The sequence below is a fragment of the Rhipicephalus microplus genome, chromosome 6 (genome assembly GCF_043290135.1).
Source record: "Rhipicephalus microplus isolate Deutch F79 chromosome 6, USDA_Rmic, whole genome shotgun sequence".
Taxonomy (NCBI): Eukaryota; Metazoa; Arthropoda; class Arachnida; order Ixodida; family Ixodidae; genus Rhipicephalus; species Rhipicephalus microplus.
This window is the reverse complement of record NC_134705.1, coordinates 170,396,421-170,411,381: the sequence shown is the minus strand read 5'-3', so window position 1 is coordinate 170,411,381 and position 14,961 is coordinate 170,396,421. Positions and strand designations below refer to the sequence as shown.

Sequence of the window (14,961 nt, the reverse complement as noted above, 5' to 3'; positions counted from 1 at the left end):
GGCCCGGGCCACCACTGAAAGACTCTGTCTACTGGTCTCGACCTGATTGGAGCTGCCGGATTGATTGTCGGGGCTTTCTGCACCGCTTTCTTTCTTCTCAGGACCTCAATAAAGTTCATACTCACTCACACGATAGTCTTCATCATGAGGTTTCTGTTCAATTGCCCATGCCTATATATAGTCCGGCTGCTTCTACACTTAAGCAAGTGATATCATGTTTTACTGTGGAATGAAGGACGACTTAAACTCTACACATCCTATTATTTCCCACGCGAAACAAATGCATTAAAACAGTCAGTGAACAGGTCAGGAAAAATAAGTCTGCTTCAAGGCTTATGGTTTACGGTATTTTTGCTTCCTGTTTTTTTCAACGCCTGTGGTGTCCTTGATGGTATTTTATTTGGTGACCCCATTATAGGTCTTGATGAACCTGTAAAATAGAACATAAAAATATATCGACGTTCACGCAGGTTTAGTGAACGTGAATCAGTGCCAGCACGACAAAGTGATAATGACTATTTCCTTGCGGTCACATGAACTTCTAACGACGCCATCAACAAGTGTACGGGGAATAATCTGTTTTCGTGTATTGCTTACATGCGTGTTACTTATTATAATACCCTTTTAAAGACTTGAATGCTATCTACAACTCACATTGCCGCATTGAGGACGTCTATTGACTTTATTATTATGACATAAATAAAAAATATCACCTCTGTCGATTTCAACGGCATTGCTAAACAGCTACATATATACCTTTTTACTGCGCTGGAATGGCGCTCTAGCTGGTATTGATGCGTTTACTCTTTTTTTTTTCACCTATGAACTTGGTAAAAGATGAAGTATTCTCTGGAAAAATGAAGGTTGCCAAATACACCTTCAATGCGGCCCATGTTTTACAAAAATCAGAGATTCTTCGAGCAAATTTAATTGATACTTTCTCTTCATCATGCTTCCAAACTAGGGCTGGCTCAGTTTAATAATGTTTGAAAGCGTTTCGTGAATAATGTTTTGTACAAATTTAGGAAGGGTGGATTGATATTATGCAGCGTGGTCTCATAACGAGCTGTAAACTGGTTCTATACACATATGCGACTGTTCAACACAATTCCGTGCGTACAACACTCGTACATATCTTTAGGATCATTTCGTAATGTTTATTGAGTAAAAAACGCCTCAGCCAACTTCCCTCTAGTTTCTCCGCATAACATCGATTCTCGTGCTTCAAGGGATCTGCCGAATCTGGTGTTTACTATGCTGTTTAAAGCCATTGAGGGCTGCTCTGTGGTAGTACAACTGCTGTTCATGCAAAAACCCTGTGGTCTATTTTCACTGGGGCTGAGTGATTTACGTATTTTATTCTATTTACATTTTTTTGTGAATTTGTCCTCCAGACAAGAATAATCTTTCGCTCATAATCAAGGATGTCGACACTTGAATTTCTGCGCAATGGGGTCTTTTACGCTATCTCGTTAGAGTTTATACGGTAATAATCATTGCATTAACCACTGGTAAAGATTTTTTCACTGAAAAATGACTTACGCAGGCACATTTCTTTGCACCTTCTTTCTGACATAAAAAAGTTGCCACCTGTAGTACACTGTCGGTAGTGGAACACTCTGCAGTTCTGTTGAGATGGGTCATAATACCAATGGTGGGATACTGGCCGACAACCACCATAAAGAGACGTCCGCGTGCAATCAGTCAGCTGATTTTTGGCAGCAAGCTCTGAAAAAAATATTTAGATTCAGTATGACATGCAAGCATGTGCGCATGCGCATGGACACTTTCGTCCATTTGTGCAAATCGACATATGCATTTCTGTATAGCTGGAATAGAAGTCAGCTGGTGATAGCTAGGCTGCCGTAAATAGCAGCGCTGTAACTACAGAACGAACTTGAGCTCACTTAAGAAGTGAAAATTAACCAGTATTTATTTCAGGCTGCTTCGACGCGCACATCCATGTTTGGACAACAATGAGCATACTGACTAGTAATAAGGCGTGCGGTAGATTGAGCATCTAGAGTGCACACGTTCGTTCATCTTGTTCTTGAACCTTGGAGGTAGCAACACAAACACACACGCGCCAAATTATATAGTGTGTTTATAAGCAGTAGATAATTTTCTTTCAAAAAACTACTATTGCTAGGCACTCAAGTAGTCTTCACAGCCAATCTGTAGGCTGAGGCGGAAAGATTTTGCCGCTATATTTTTAGATGACCTAGGAATGAATAATTGATAAAAATATTTGAAATAACTTTTTTATTATCATTTCTCGGTTTAGTTGTGTATATGGCGCAGTTGTTCTACGTCACAAATTGTGGTGAGCCCAGTTTTTAAAAATTGAAAATGTCTATTGTTGAATTTCCAGATCGCGCTGCCAGAGAGTGCATTAATTTCGACGCATTCTGTTACTTTCCGCACTGTAATAATATGGGTTGTACCAATCTTACGTCAGCCCTCACAGTGTGGCTTTCATTTTCTAACAAAATTAAAATTGAACAATCAGGTAACTAACCACTGGTAACATTATTCCAATGTTTGTGCTAAAATATACATTCTGTCCAGCCCAAAACTTAATACCACAGCCAAAACGTCGTCAGTGCACAATCACTTCAATAATTTTCCTCGGTATTGGAATCTCATTTAGGCGCATTGAATTGAGTCGTGCGGTATTTGCGCGCAAATAAAGGTTAAAACAATGCATTTCACATCTACTTCTATATTCTTACACGTGTTCAACAGTTTCCATCTGTGCGTATTTATGTTATCGCCTTATGTTTTCAAGTGTGCTACTGTTCTTTTTTTTAATTTTTAAACCCGTTGCAATATATAAATGCATGGTACATATACTGCTTTATTTTTCTTTTACTGTTGTCACCATGATCGTTGCAAACAAAGAAAGTGGCTCTAAACTAAAAAAAAACGTTGAATGAAAGTTAACCTATGGAAATAATGCGTCAACCAACCACAAATCCATGAGCATGTAAACGGGTGGTCTTGATATCACGTACAACTGTTTTGTACTGCTTCCTTGTCAAGGTAATGAAATCAGCTGATCACTGATACGTCAATCACCAAGTTTTGTTTTTGTATACCACTTGTAATGCGCATTCTCCTGTCCCTTTATTGTAATGTTTTAGACGTCACTGCATTACAATAGAGATACAGCACAGACACCCGAGCCGCGCACATCGACGAGTACTGCCAGCTCACATAATTGGGCACGAGCTACAAACATATGGCACAACACATTTAATCTTGTTTCACGAGCCTTAGGCTACCATTGGTTATGGCCAGCTGAAGCAAGGTTAAATTATAAGCCCGATTTGGCTAACTGCGGTGGATAGTGTTGCGTAATAATGGCTACATCTTGGTTAGAGCTCAATAATCCTGTGTCAACTTACTAATGATGTAAACTATGCTCTCTAAAAAATAGCAAGTAAAAAGGGTGTCTTTTTGTCCCACAACAATAATCGTCATCTATATTGCGTTCCATCCTTGCGCTATCGCCCCGCGTCCGGTACATTCCGGTCATGATCGACATGCTCATTATCAGGGTTACATTAAATTCTCGATAGGAAAGTGGCCAGCGCCGAGTTTTCACGAAAGGAAGCGCACGCTGGCCTGATGACGATTATTGTTGTGGGACAAAAGGACACCCTTTTTACTCGATATTTTTTTAGAGTATTGGCTAAATGACGGCCAATTGAGTTAGGTGCTCAGGTATGTTTCACAAACCAATAGGCTATTTCAATGTGCGCAGATATGATTATGAAATTCACGGGATATGAAATAGCTCTACCTTAGTACGACCTTTGAACAACCTCTTAAATATTTTACGCACACTGACACAAAAGTGCCGTGTGACTTCCGTCAACTTGTTCAGAAAAACAATTACTCACGTTTGCCGGCCAAGATGCACGACGTTTGCGATAAGAAAACACTTGGTGATCTAGTACAGAGTACGTTAGACATAGGAACGCAATTTCTAGTAGGACATTGTAAATGCCATGACGTATTTAATATGCGACACGTTCCCATAACCAGAGGGGCAAGGCAAAATCGTGGTATGGGTGGACGAGAAGCTGTAAAAATAAAAGAAAATACTCGGGCTGTATAAAGATGTCAGCCATAAAATTGAAACAAAAACAAATGCAACGACACTGCAGTTTATCAATGTGGTCTGGAAATCACGAGCTACATCCATGTTTTCTCTGGTGTTGTTGCTGTTGACTGCTTGTCGCTTTGTCCCGGAGCGAGTTAAGCTGTGAAATGAAACTTTCTTATTTTGAGACCACCCGCATTCATGTATGCTTTTGCGTACTTATTAAACAGAACAAGCTCAACTGAACTCAAAGTAGCATGCTTGCATGCTCTGAACGTCAGACCAAATGAAATTACTGTGACGGTTCTGATCCGTATATTGTTTTAACTTCATTTCTTTTCCCCATATCACCTTGCCTGACTCGCATCAACCCTCGCCCCCCCTCCAATATCGCACCTCCTGTAGGTAAAGTGCTCCGATGGAGGCGGAAATGTTGTAGGCCCGTGTGCACAGATTTGGGTGCACGTTAAAGAACCCCAGGTGGTCAAAATTTCCGGAGCCCTCCACTACGGCGTCTCTCATAATCATATGGTGGTTTTGGGACGTTAAACCCCACATATCAATCATGTAGGTAAAGTGCGACAAACGTCTGCGTACTTAATTCAGGAGCAAGCTAAAGAATCTCAGCGTGTGAAAATAACTCGAGCCTTCCGCAGTGGCGTCTATTAAAGCCATAATATGGTTTTGATACGTTAAACTGATAATATTACTCTAATTCTTATTAATATTCAAACTTTCGTTGTTGTTCTTGTTTTTTTTCATGCACCCAGAACAGCCCACTTTTCTCTTTCAATGTTTTCATCACATTACTTTGCCAGCAGAAAGAACATGGCATACGAAGTTTGGTAAAAAAACTTTGTATGCCGTGTACTTTCTAAGGCATTTCGTACTCAAACGAACATGCCAAACCATTGAAAGACCTCCTTACCACACTTTGGCCATTTCGCAGGCACTCATTAAAAACGATGTTTGCCCAACCATGGGATTCAGCATTTCGTGCAGGGCAGCATGGGTTACAGAACGTAAAAGAGACCTACGTTTGCCCATGCACATGACATGCGCAGAAAGTGTTCACAATTACGATGATACACAAACAACCGCTAGATCTCACACACTGTGGAAATTGATCTTATCAGAAGATGGCCGCGGGAATTCGACTATACTACACATTTTTTACACTGAGCCAACAATACAAGATTGGTGCATTTGTTTGAGAGCGTCTAGCGTAGCTTAGTTGACCATGTTTGGGACGTTAAACCCCACATATCAATCAATCATTAGTTGACCATGCTCTGTTATTCAATGACACACCACCACGACGGCGCTGTCATTGGGAAACTCGGCATGTAGTCGTTGTCCCCGAGTTCATTTTAGGTATTGTGTGACTCTCTGACTAGGCTACGTGATATCAAAGAGCAGCCCCGCCGAGGTTATCTAGTGGCTGAGGTACTCGGCTGCTGACCTGCAGGTCACGGGATTTATTCGCGGCTTTGGGGGCTGCATTTTTGATGGAGGCGAAAATGCTGTATGTCCCTGTGCTCAGATTTGTGTGGACGTACGTTAAGAAACCCCAGGTGGTGAAAATTTTCGGAGCCCTCCACCATTGCGTCTCTCATAATCATATGCTGGTTTCTTAACGTTAAACTCAACATATCAATTGATAATAAGGAGCAGTAAAGAGCACAAAAGAGATAGATAAAGATACAAGGAAAGGCAGGGAGGTTAACCAGACGCACATCCGGTTTGCTACCCTGCACTGGGGAAGGGATAAAGGGGAGAAAAGAGGTTGCACAAAGATGAGAAGGTACACACAATCACGAGCACACTCGGTGAGCACACACAGTTCACAGGCGGTCGCTCAGGTTTGTTGACTTAAGGTAAAGAAGCAGTGCTTTAGTTGCTTTCTGCGCAACTGAGGCAGATGCCCAAGGTCCTAGTATCTTCTGCACACAAAATGGTCCGGGGTCAAGTCGATTCAAAACCATCCGTAGCTGGCATCGCTGTGTGTCGTAGCAAGCGCAGCTGCAGAGGACGTGTTCGATGGTTTCTTCATCTCCGCAGTAGTCGCATGTAGGAGTGTCTGCCACACCAATGCGAAAGGAGTACACCTTTGTGAATGCAACACCCAACCAAAGGCGGCATAACCGTGTCGCATCGGAGCGGGAAAGTTGTGATGGTAGCTTTAGCTTTAGCGAAGGATCCAGTTAATAAAATTGACACCTTTGGAAGCTGGTAGACAACCAGAACGTGCGTGTGAGATCTCGAGCCAGCAGGTAAAGTTGTCTTGCTGCATCATTCCTTGATAGAGGAATCGGGACTACACGGGTTTCTTCATGGGCTGAGCGGGCTGCATCATCGGCTAGTTCATTTCCGGTAATACCGATATGTCCAGGCAGCCATTGATATATAATATCATGCCCTCGTGCTAGAGCTTCATGATGGCAATGTCTTATTTCTTGTACCAGTTGGTCATGGCTCCTCCTACGCATGGCAGACTGCAAACTCTGAAGCGCTGCCTTCGAATCACAGAATATGACCCATTTTCCGGGACGTTCTTGAACGAGATATTGTAAAGCAGCCCTTATAGCAGCAAGCTCTGATGCCGTAGATGTAGTCATATGCGACAACTTAAACTTGATTGTCATTTCTGCAGCCGGAATTACAGCGGCACTTGATGAGCTGCTGGATGAGACGGACCCATCAGTGTATATCTGCGTTCGGTCTAAGTACAACTCATGTAATAATAGCAGTGTTGCTTGCTTCAATGCTACTCTGGAAAGAGCACAAAAAGATGCCAAAGATGTAGCCGTTTCAATTATGCATTAGGCAAATCAACCTTCCATTCCATATCTTCCTCTTTTTCTACTTTGGCAGTTGTCCATTATCTTATAGGTTTCGGACCCTTCTTGTTGCCCAACAGTCGTATACCAAGCAACATAAAGCCTACAAAGGCCCTCCCCAGTACAAAAGCCCTGTCAAGCTTCAATTGGTCGCAGTAGAACTGACTTTTGGGCGACTTGATGGTTTGACATAGAAACCATCCTGAGAGTGCCACTAAACATGACACGCAAAGAGAAACAGGCGTCTGTTTCTTCTTGTGTGTTGTGTTTAGTTGCGCTCTCACGATAGTTTCTATGTCGAATGACCTGCTTTTCAGGTAACGTTCAACCACGCGGAGCTCTGTATTTTCCGGAATAGCCATCCTAAGTTTCGGAGGGCTTGTACTCTTGATTACTGTATAAAAAAATGACACTTAACATGTTGAGAAAATGGTGCTATTGACGATATCACCAAATATTGCAATTATTTTAACCATTATATACTTATAACATACAGCCCACACCTAGTATTGTTTTGGTATTTTAATATCATAGATCAACGCAACTGTCAACTTCATGGTTGTAAATGGCTCCAATACTAAGCTTTTGCGAAAGAGCTATTATAGTGTTTCCTTATTCCTTATTTCATGCTATTTTTTTTTCAAATTTCACTCTCTGGGTACTGCTTATATTGACCTACAAGACAAAGAACTGCGCGCTCATCCACCACTTTCTTTGTTAACAATGCATCCGGTATGTCCTCTCAAGATATCTTTTTTACGCTTTGTAGTGTTGCTAAGAATTAACTCCTCTTTACACGTTGTCCTGGGGTCTTCGTTGGTGCTTTGTGTTTTATTATGTTGGTTCTTCCGCGGCCGGCTACTTTCGTTCTCTCGCTGATCTTGATCATGGTGGCGTTCATTATTCTTGAAGAAGTTAGGGTCAAGCATGTGCTGTATGCGTCAAATGAAGTGCGGACAACGGCATGCCTTCGTGAAAGTATAGTGTGCGCTATCCAGTTATGAACATGGACAGGCACGCATACATGCGCAGAACTGCCGAATAGGATTCGAGCGCAAGCCAACCGTGATAACTGGACGCCGCGCACTATACCATCACGAAGGCTTTCCGCTGTTCGGGTTTCACTTGACGCTGATAGTACATATTCTCTGCAATTTCAGAAAAGTTCAGTTGGGCAAAGTGACAATATCCATGAATCATGTTTAAAACTGGTGCCGTTTTGAAACAGCGGCTAACGTAATCAGTTATGCAGGCATAAACGTTTTATACTAAGGCAACGTTAATAAGTGGCAGTGCGGTGTTTAGTGGGGGCCTGAGGTTTCAAAAGTAGCGTAATGCGCAATTCACGTGCTAAGAGTGCTATGAAAATTCGACCAATATGTGGCACCAATGAACAAAAAAAGCGTAGCATACTTTTGCACACTACAATCTGGAAGACAAAATCTTATTCTGATCGGTAATGTCAACATATATGAAAAGATATATTAAAAGATTGGGCTCGCTAGCTACTTCTTCACTTCCAAAACAAGCACAGGTTGGGTTCTTGGGTGACCAACGCGGTTGCGTATACAGTGGTGTGTAACTCGTAGTTGTTAATTCTCGTCTGCATTGTGTTTAAGTATGCTTCGTGTAACATTGAATTTTTGTGTTTCATGCAAGCGGTTGAAACATCATATAGTTACAGCATGATATTCAATCTTGGAATGCAGCGAATTGGGCGAATGTGCATAAGAAAGACGATAACCTACCATGGGCGCAGGTGATGACGATAAGTAGCGTAAGCACAGTGCATCGAAGCGACATTGTTAGCCGCTTCGATTTTATGCAGTGGATGCATACAAATTTACCGTGTGTGGGCCAACTCTACAGCTGCTGTTATTCTCAAACAATGGCCATTTGTGACCTCACAAGTGTCCCAGGAGAGAGAGGTCTTTATGTCTTAGCGAAGCAGAGGAAAGTTGTCCAAGCAACCTGGCTCGGGGTCTAGTAAATGAACGCGGTTCATGTCGCAAAAAACTATTTACATCGAAATTTTTAGGCATCGAAACCTTCATCAGCTATCAGTGCTCATGCTCAAAAGTACTTAAAACAATAAAAACAGCAGTAAAAAATTTCGGCATATCCACGGAGTGAATGATGATGAGTAGGGCGAAGCGTTCATCCGTCCATTTATCCATGTGTCTGTCCATCCGTGCATGCGTCCATGCGTCCGATCAGGTTAGAAACACAGATGGCACGTGGGTAACACCGACGAGACGCGAGCCAAGGAAGCCATACGCAAGCGTCTTCAACGCACCCGCCATTCTGCTTCGCCCATGCCCCACTAACGATCCGCCACATACGGTGAATATACAGGAGACTGAGAGAGGCACTCGTTCTCGCGTACCCAGGCACAGCCCATGCAGCAGCCAATCGAAGAGTAGCGGTACAGCGTCATATAGAATATCATCACTCAACTGCAGTTTATATGTGCTTCTATGAGGCAGCGCCGTCCTTATATTGTTCGCGAGATACTGCCTTCTTATCTTTCTCGTATCTTCTCTCGGCTACACGTGACGCGCGACAATGTAAGACTAAGAGGGGCTTCACCTCTAAAAATTGGCCGCATACCATTACGCTGCACTGCAAATGACGTCGAAAGACGATATCTCCCCCCCCCCCCCCCTGGAGGTGCTGAGTGAGATATGGTGCCTTTCGGCAGTAATGTGAAGAAGCGATAGTTTTTTTTTTTTCGTTTAGAACGGAGAGCAACTGGTAGGTCCCAGGAGCGGGTTCTTTGAGGTAACGCCCCTTAATTTTTTAGTGAAGCGTAGAAAACACCCATTTTTTCGTTCATATCGCATTGTGAGCAAACCGTAACAAACTCATCGGTCTTTGGAAATGCATATCTATAAATTTTCTCAATAAAAGTCGCACTGTCTAACACTAGTGTATTGATTCCGCGCTTCAAATATTACTAATATTTGCTTTTTGGTTGATGGTGTTCACAAGCACGAATGCAGCTACAAGATCATGATGGGTGAGTTTGTAGCATGCGGTTAAGCTTTCGCCAGTGGACTCAACCATTGGCCAAACACTGACAGACGTATAGACAGACCAAAACGTTTGCGTTCGAGTATCCCGAGGAAGTCCTCATTCGTCTTAGACGACTCAAAAGTGCAAGCCATCTTTTTTTCGCACAGACTGCATTCATTCATCCACCCTATCCTGCACCGAATCACGTACCGTGGTTTAGAAATGCCTCCGGGATATCAGGCGTTTCCAGCAGTGAGCATCTCATGTGAGTTTGCAGTTCCTCCGAAATCACCTCTCCTTGTGTCTAGAGGCGATATCATGTGATGGCGTCATATACCACGTCATAACGGCATCCCTTATTTTGCTTTGTTAAAGGACACCTGGCGTGATAAGGTAATGTAATCATGTAATGTTTTTGCTTCCTTCATGTTGAGGCCTACACGGCCCCTTCCGATGGTCCTATTTTTGTTTCATAAGGCGCCTAACGTTATTAGCCTAATAATGTGTGAGCCATAATGTCTATTGGGTCTCACCAAGGTGGAAGAAATTTGGCCGCACCATGGCGATCCTATGGTTGATCATAATGATCAAAATGGTGGCTTGTGGTATGTGATTGGGTTATTTATTTGTGTACTTAGTAACATAATATCAAAGCTAAGTGCCGCAAGTTGTCGCTATGGAATGTTTAGAGTGGGAACCCATTTTTTTTTATCAGAAGCACCCCTTGGGATATGTTGGTACATGCACCGCTACTACTCTGAAGCTTTGCAATTTATCTTGCCAGTACGCAGGCACGCACATAGAGATGGTTGCAAGAAATGTGTCCGAAAACTTCAAGAACCATGGAAATGTGATATTTTCTGGATGCCTTCAGATTTTTTTTCTGCAGCCGAAGAGGTGGCTAGAGAAATCATGGGGATGATAGTGAAGAATTTTATCGAAATAATTCACCTTTCACTAAGTGGAGCTTGGTGGTGTGTCAAATGGGAGAATTGAAGTTTTTCATGCAAGGAAGCCATTGCCATTTTGAGATTTCTAAAATGGAGCCTTTAATAAAACTCGCGAAGTAATGAAATGCAGTGAATTTCAGCGATGAAGCCACACTTGCAGGACTATGAAAGGCGCAAGTGCTTTTTTTTTTGTTTCGCTCCTTTCGCAAAGCGGCAAGGCAGACGTGTATGAAGTAATATGGGAGGCTCACGGGGAAAGTCCTTTTTTATTTTTTTTTACTCGCACTAGGTTGAGGAGGAGGAGAAGAGGTCGAGGAAAGGAAAAGACGCAACTTCTCCAGTCATAGTTGAGACAGGGCTCGGCGCCGGTCCAGGATTGGAAAATAATTAATATGTAGGAAAGAGAGGAGCCAAATCGCGTCCTCGATTGGGCACTTGGAAGGTGAGGTCTATAGGCTGTTGTACAGTCCGGTGTCGCGAACGAAAAGAAGAGCCACCTTGAAGACGTGGGCGGGCTGCCGTTCAGAAAACTGAAGGTCCCTCTGTGTAACGGTAGGCAGACCATGTCGGCATATTGCGGCGAGCAATGCGGCTCGTTGTGCCTGAAGCGCTTAAACAACAGGATCTCGATGATTTCATTAACCCTGCATGCAGGGCACGTAGGGCGCGAGGCTGTTATTAATTAGGCTCGTCGCAAAGATGAGGTGGACTAAGAAGAGTGCACCGCACTTGTATATACTTTCTTAGGGGTGAACCTTCTGAAGAACTAGCCTTGTTTTCCATTGTGGTCATGGTATGGAACCATTGTTACGATCAAAGCATAAGTGAGACATTAAAAAAATGTTTTACAACTTACTTCAACGTACACATAGGGTAATATTAGGTATGATATTGCTGTTATCGACGAAAATAACCCATTTAGATGAGTATTGCTTTATACTAAATTGTTGCTAAACGTAGGCTTATCAAAAAAACCTTCACAACATTGGCACATGCGCAAATGGAGTACCACAAGTCCCAACAATTTACGGATATTAGAACGTTGTCTTTCCGTAGGCTAGATGGTGATTTTTTGAACTCGCTGTCAAGGCGTACCTTCAACTTCAGAAATTTTTTATGTCGTCCTTGAGTTGCCTGAGACGACCGGAAGGAAAAACATATTACATTTTGTATACAGTTTATGCCACTTAATTTACAATAAGTAAGAAGGCGTTCGGGTAACGTACGGATACTCAACGATACGATACCCAGAGCTTCGCCGACTCATTTTAATTCACTTCGTGGAGACGCGTGCATTTTTTGTTCACTCGCACGATGCGGCAACGATTAGGTAAATGCAGCAGACCCCCTGCCGCCTGTGCTGGTAGCAGGAGGGCAAGACAAATAGCAGAAATACTTCTTCTGTACTAGTGCGTACACAGCTCACCTTGATAGTGGCAGTGTTGCCACGACACATAAAATACGCTAGCACCTTTTTTCATATATGGTTATTTTATTTTTTATCTTCAATTTGTACGGTAGCGCTTTTCGTGGCGTGTGGCTCGCTCTGCCACAGTCTCCTGGGCTCGCTTCCTCTTCTTCGTTTCGTTCCGACGACCAAGCCAGGCTTCTTTCAGTCTCTCCCGCTCACTATTCATATCTGCTGACCAATCCCACCGAGCCTCCCCTCCTATATATATGATGCAACACCGGCTCATTATCGGTTGTTGCAAGGTCTCTTGTAATTCATCAATGCCAGGCAGATGCGCTAGATCCAGACGTTCACCACCCTCTACTGTAGCTTTTTCTGTTCTCGCTCATCGTCTAGCCTTGGCGTGTGCTTTGCAGTCATCGGAGAGAGAATCCCTCATGAGTGCGTTGCGACGGAAATCATATGCAGTATTTTTTTTGTTCAGTCGTCTACAGATTCGTTAGGCGGCCAACCTGTTGCATTCCTCGTGTTCATAATATTGGCGGTCATGCCAGCTCTGAAAAAGATATGCCGTTCTTGGCACTATGCAGACAACCAATGGGAAAGTGTTGTTGCACTGCCACTGCATGCACTGCGCTGTGACGCGGTGGCGGCATTGCGTCGAGCCACAAAGAAGGAGCGGGAAGGAACAAATCTAACTGACGTAAGATATTGGAGAGGGACAGACGTCTATCGCATCTCCGGGGGAAGCGCTCGGAAGCTCGTGTGACACAAGCACCGCTAACAATTATGAATCATCGCTTGACAACCACTCCCTGTACTAAGGTGGACAGACGGCTTCCGTTAAGAAGCGCGCGTTTACGCAGGCACTGAAAGAAATAAAGGAAGCCTTGGTTGTTGCAACGTGGGTTCACCAGCTGCATCTCTGACGACATTGCATGATGGCGCGGCGAGTGGCGTTGCCAGGTCCAATTGTTACTAGGCAACCTCCACTCAGCTCCGCTATATGCTCAGCTTGTTATGACACCACCGATTACAAAAATAAAAAAGAAACAGCGTAACCTGACCACGGCTACTGCGCCTTAACTATGCGGCATTTATTCAAGAGAAATATATATAGTGCGTCGTTTCTGTGTTATAAGTGCCCGCTAATGTAACCACATTGAATGGCTTTCACTTTTGAGTCGTATAAGTAAACGCACCTAAGACCATGAAAGCTTTTCAACAACCATATTTAATTTTGATAGTAACACATATTTAGGCCTTATAACAATATACTTCAATGCTATATCTAACCTACACGTGTTAAAAGAAATTTTGTTAGGGTACCGTGCCCTTATTAGGCGAATGCCATTTCATCTGTTGTCTTTCTATCACAAATCCTTCAGTCCAAAAATCTCTTTTAAAAACAAGAAAGTTCGCAGTAATAGTCGAGCCATGTTTGCCAGAAGACGTGCCCATTTTGCAAGTGCCTATTTCTTGCAAAAAAAAAAACTCCGTAAAAAGCCATAATTTGCAACTTTGTATGCATTAAAGGTTAAAAATTCAGAAAGCTATACTAACCCACTTGTGAGCTTGTGCGAAAAAAAATTAAAAAGAAAAAAAGACATTTGTGCAGTGGCTTAGGTTTAGTAATATCTTGTGCTCGAGTATAAATTATCCGGTTCCCTTTACTTGCTGTTGTAGCTGACCTGGTATATTGTTTATAGATTGTGGTGGGTAGCTCGGTGCTTCGGGATCTGCAATTGAAAAAAAAACGAATAAGGTTATGTACGTCATCATAAAACTGGTAACAATGAACGACATTATCATTACGAGGTGGCAGTAGCATTACCTACAGCTTGTGAAGAATTTTATCATTATATCTAATTCAATACCTTTCAACATGATTTTTGCCCACTTCTCTTAATTTGAATGCATAAAAAATGAACAAAAATGGTTGAAAATGAGGTTCTTTTATTTTTTACAAATGGTGAATGATCATTGCGAAATGTTCACAAATGTCCAACTGTGCACGCTTCTGGCGAACACTGACACCATATAGTTTCTTTTCACTGACCATCCAATGGTGGATCTCCTTCACCACACAGGATGTCCAGAGGGTTGTTCTGTTCGTGTTCTGGTGGTTCTGACGTTTATGGCTGGCTATATGGATAACGTCGGCCTTACTAGAGTGGTCTCTAGGCTACGGTCTGTAGTGTAGCACTTATGCGACATTTACGAGGCGTGCAAGGACGACGAAGGCGCTTTCGCTGTGGGCCCGAAGCCTTTGGGGCGTACTTAATGATTAGGCTGCATTAAAACATAAGATCAAGAAGGAAACCGTTTGTACATTCTTTCAATGATTCTCGCGTTTTATGCGCAGCCTATTTGTTAGGTGTGGTACACCAACTCATTCAGATTAAACTGCTACTCGTTTTGTGCATAACTGCATTGTGGATATGCATAAACAGCCACCTCACACCAAATATTGCGTACAATGCGTGCCCATGATGCTCGCCCTAATGAACCTTCTGGCTCTCATGATCGGCGACAATAGGAATGATGACGACTCACTCAGTCTCCTTTGCATGTCAGCGTGTTTCGAAAGACTAGTCCGGTCTTTTTCCGATGAGATATATATTGAAGACTTCGCTG

At 42.9% G+C, this 14,961-nt stretch overlaps 1 protein-coding gene and 1 long non-coding RNA gene across 3 annotated transcripts in view; both read right to left on the bottom strand.

Moving 5' to 3' along the window:
* Positions 1–241: 241 nt before the first annotated feature.
* Positions 242–8,796, bottom strand: LOC142765044 (uncharacterized). The gene is made up of 4 exons (XR_012884036.1): positions 8,697–8,796; positions 3,906–4,088; positions 1,543–1,728; positions 242–430 (listed from the first exon to the last, which is right to left on the bottom strand). It is a non-coding gene; the product is annotated as an uncharacterized LOC142765044 (long non-coding RNA).
* Positions 8,797–13,833: 5,037 nt separating this feature from the next.
* Positions 13,834–14,961, bottom strand: part of LOC142765648 (papilin-like) — a 63,804-nt gene continuing 62,676 nt past the window's right edge. For both annotated transcript variants that reach the window (XM_075866990.1, XM_075866989.1), the window contains exon 7: positions 13,834–14,063. In XM_075866990.1, the coding sequence (XP_075723105.1) occupies positions 13,981–14,063 (83 nt within the window). In that variant the 3' untranslated portion in view covers positions 13,834–13,980. The remainder of the gene's footprint in view (positions 14,064–14,961) is intronic.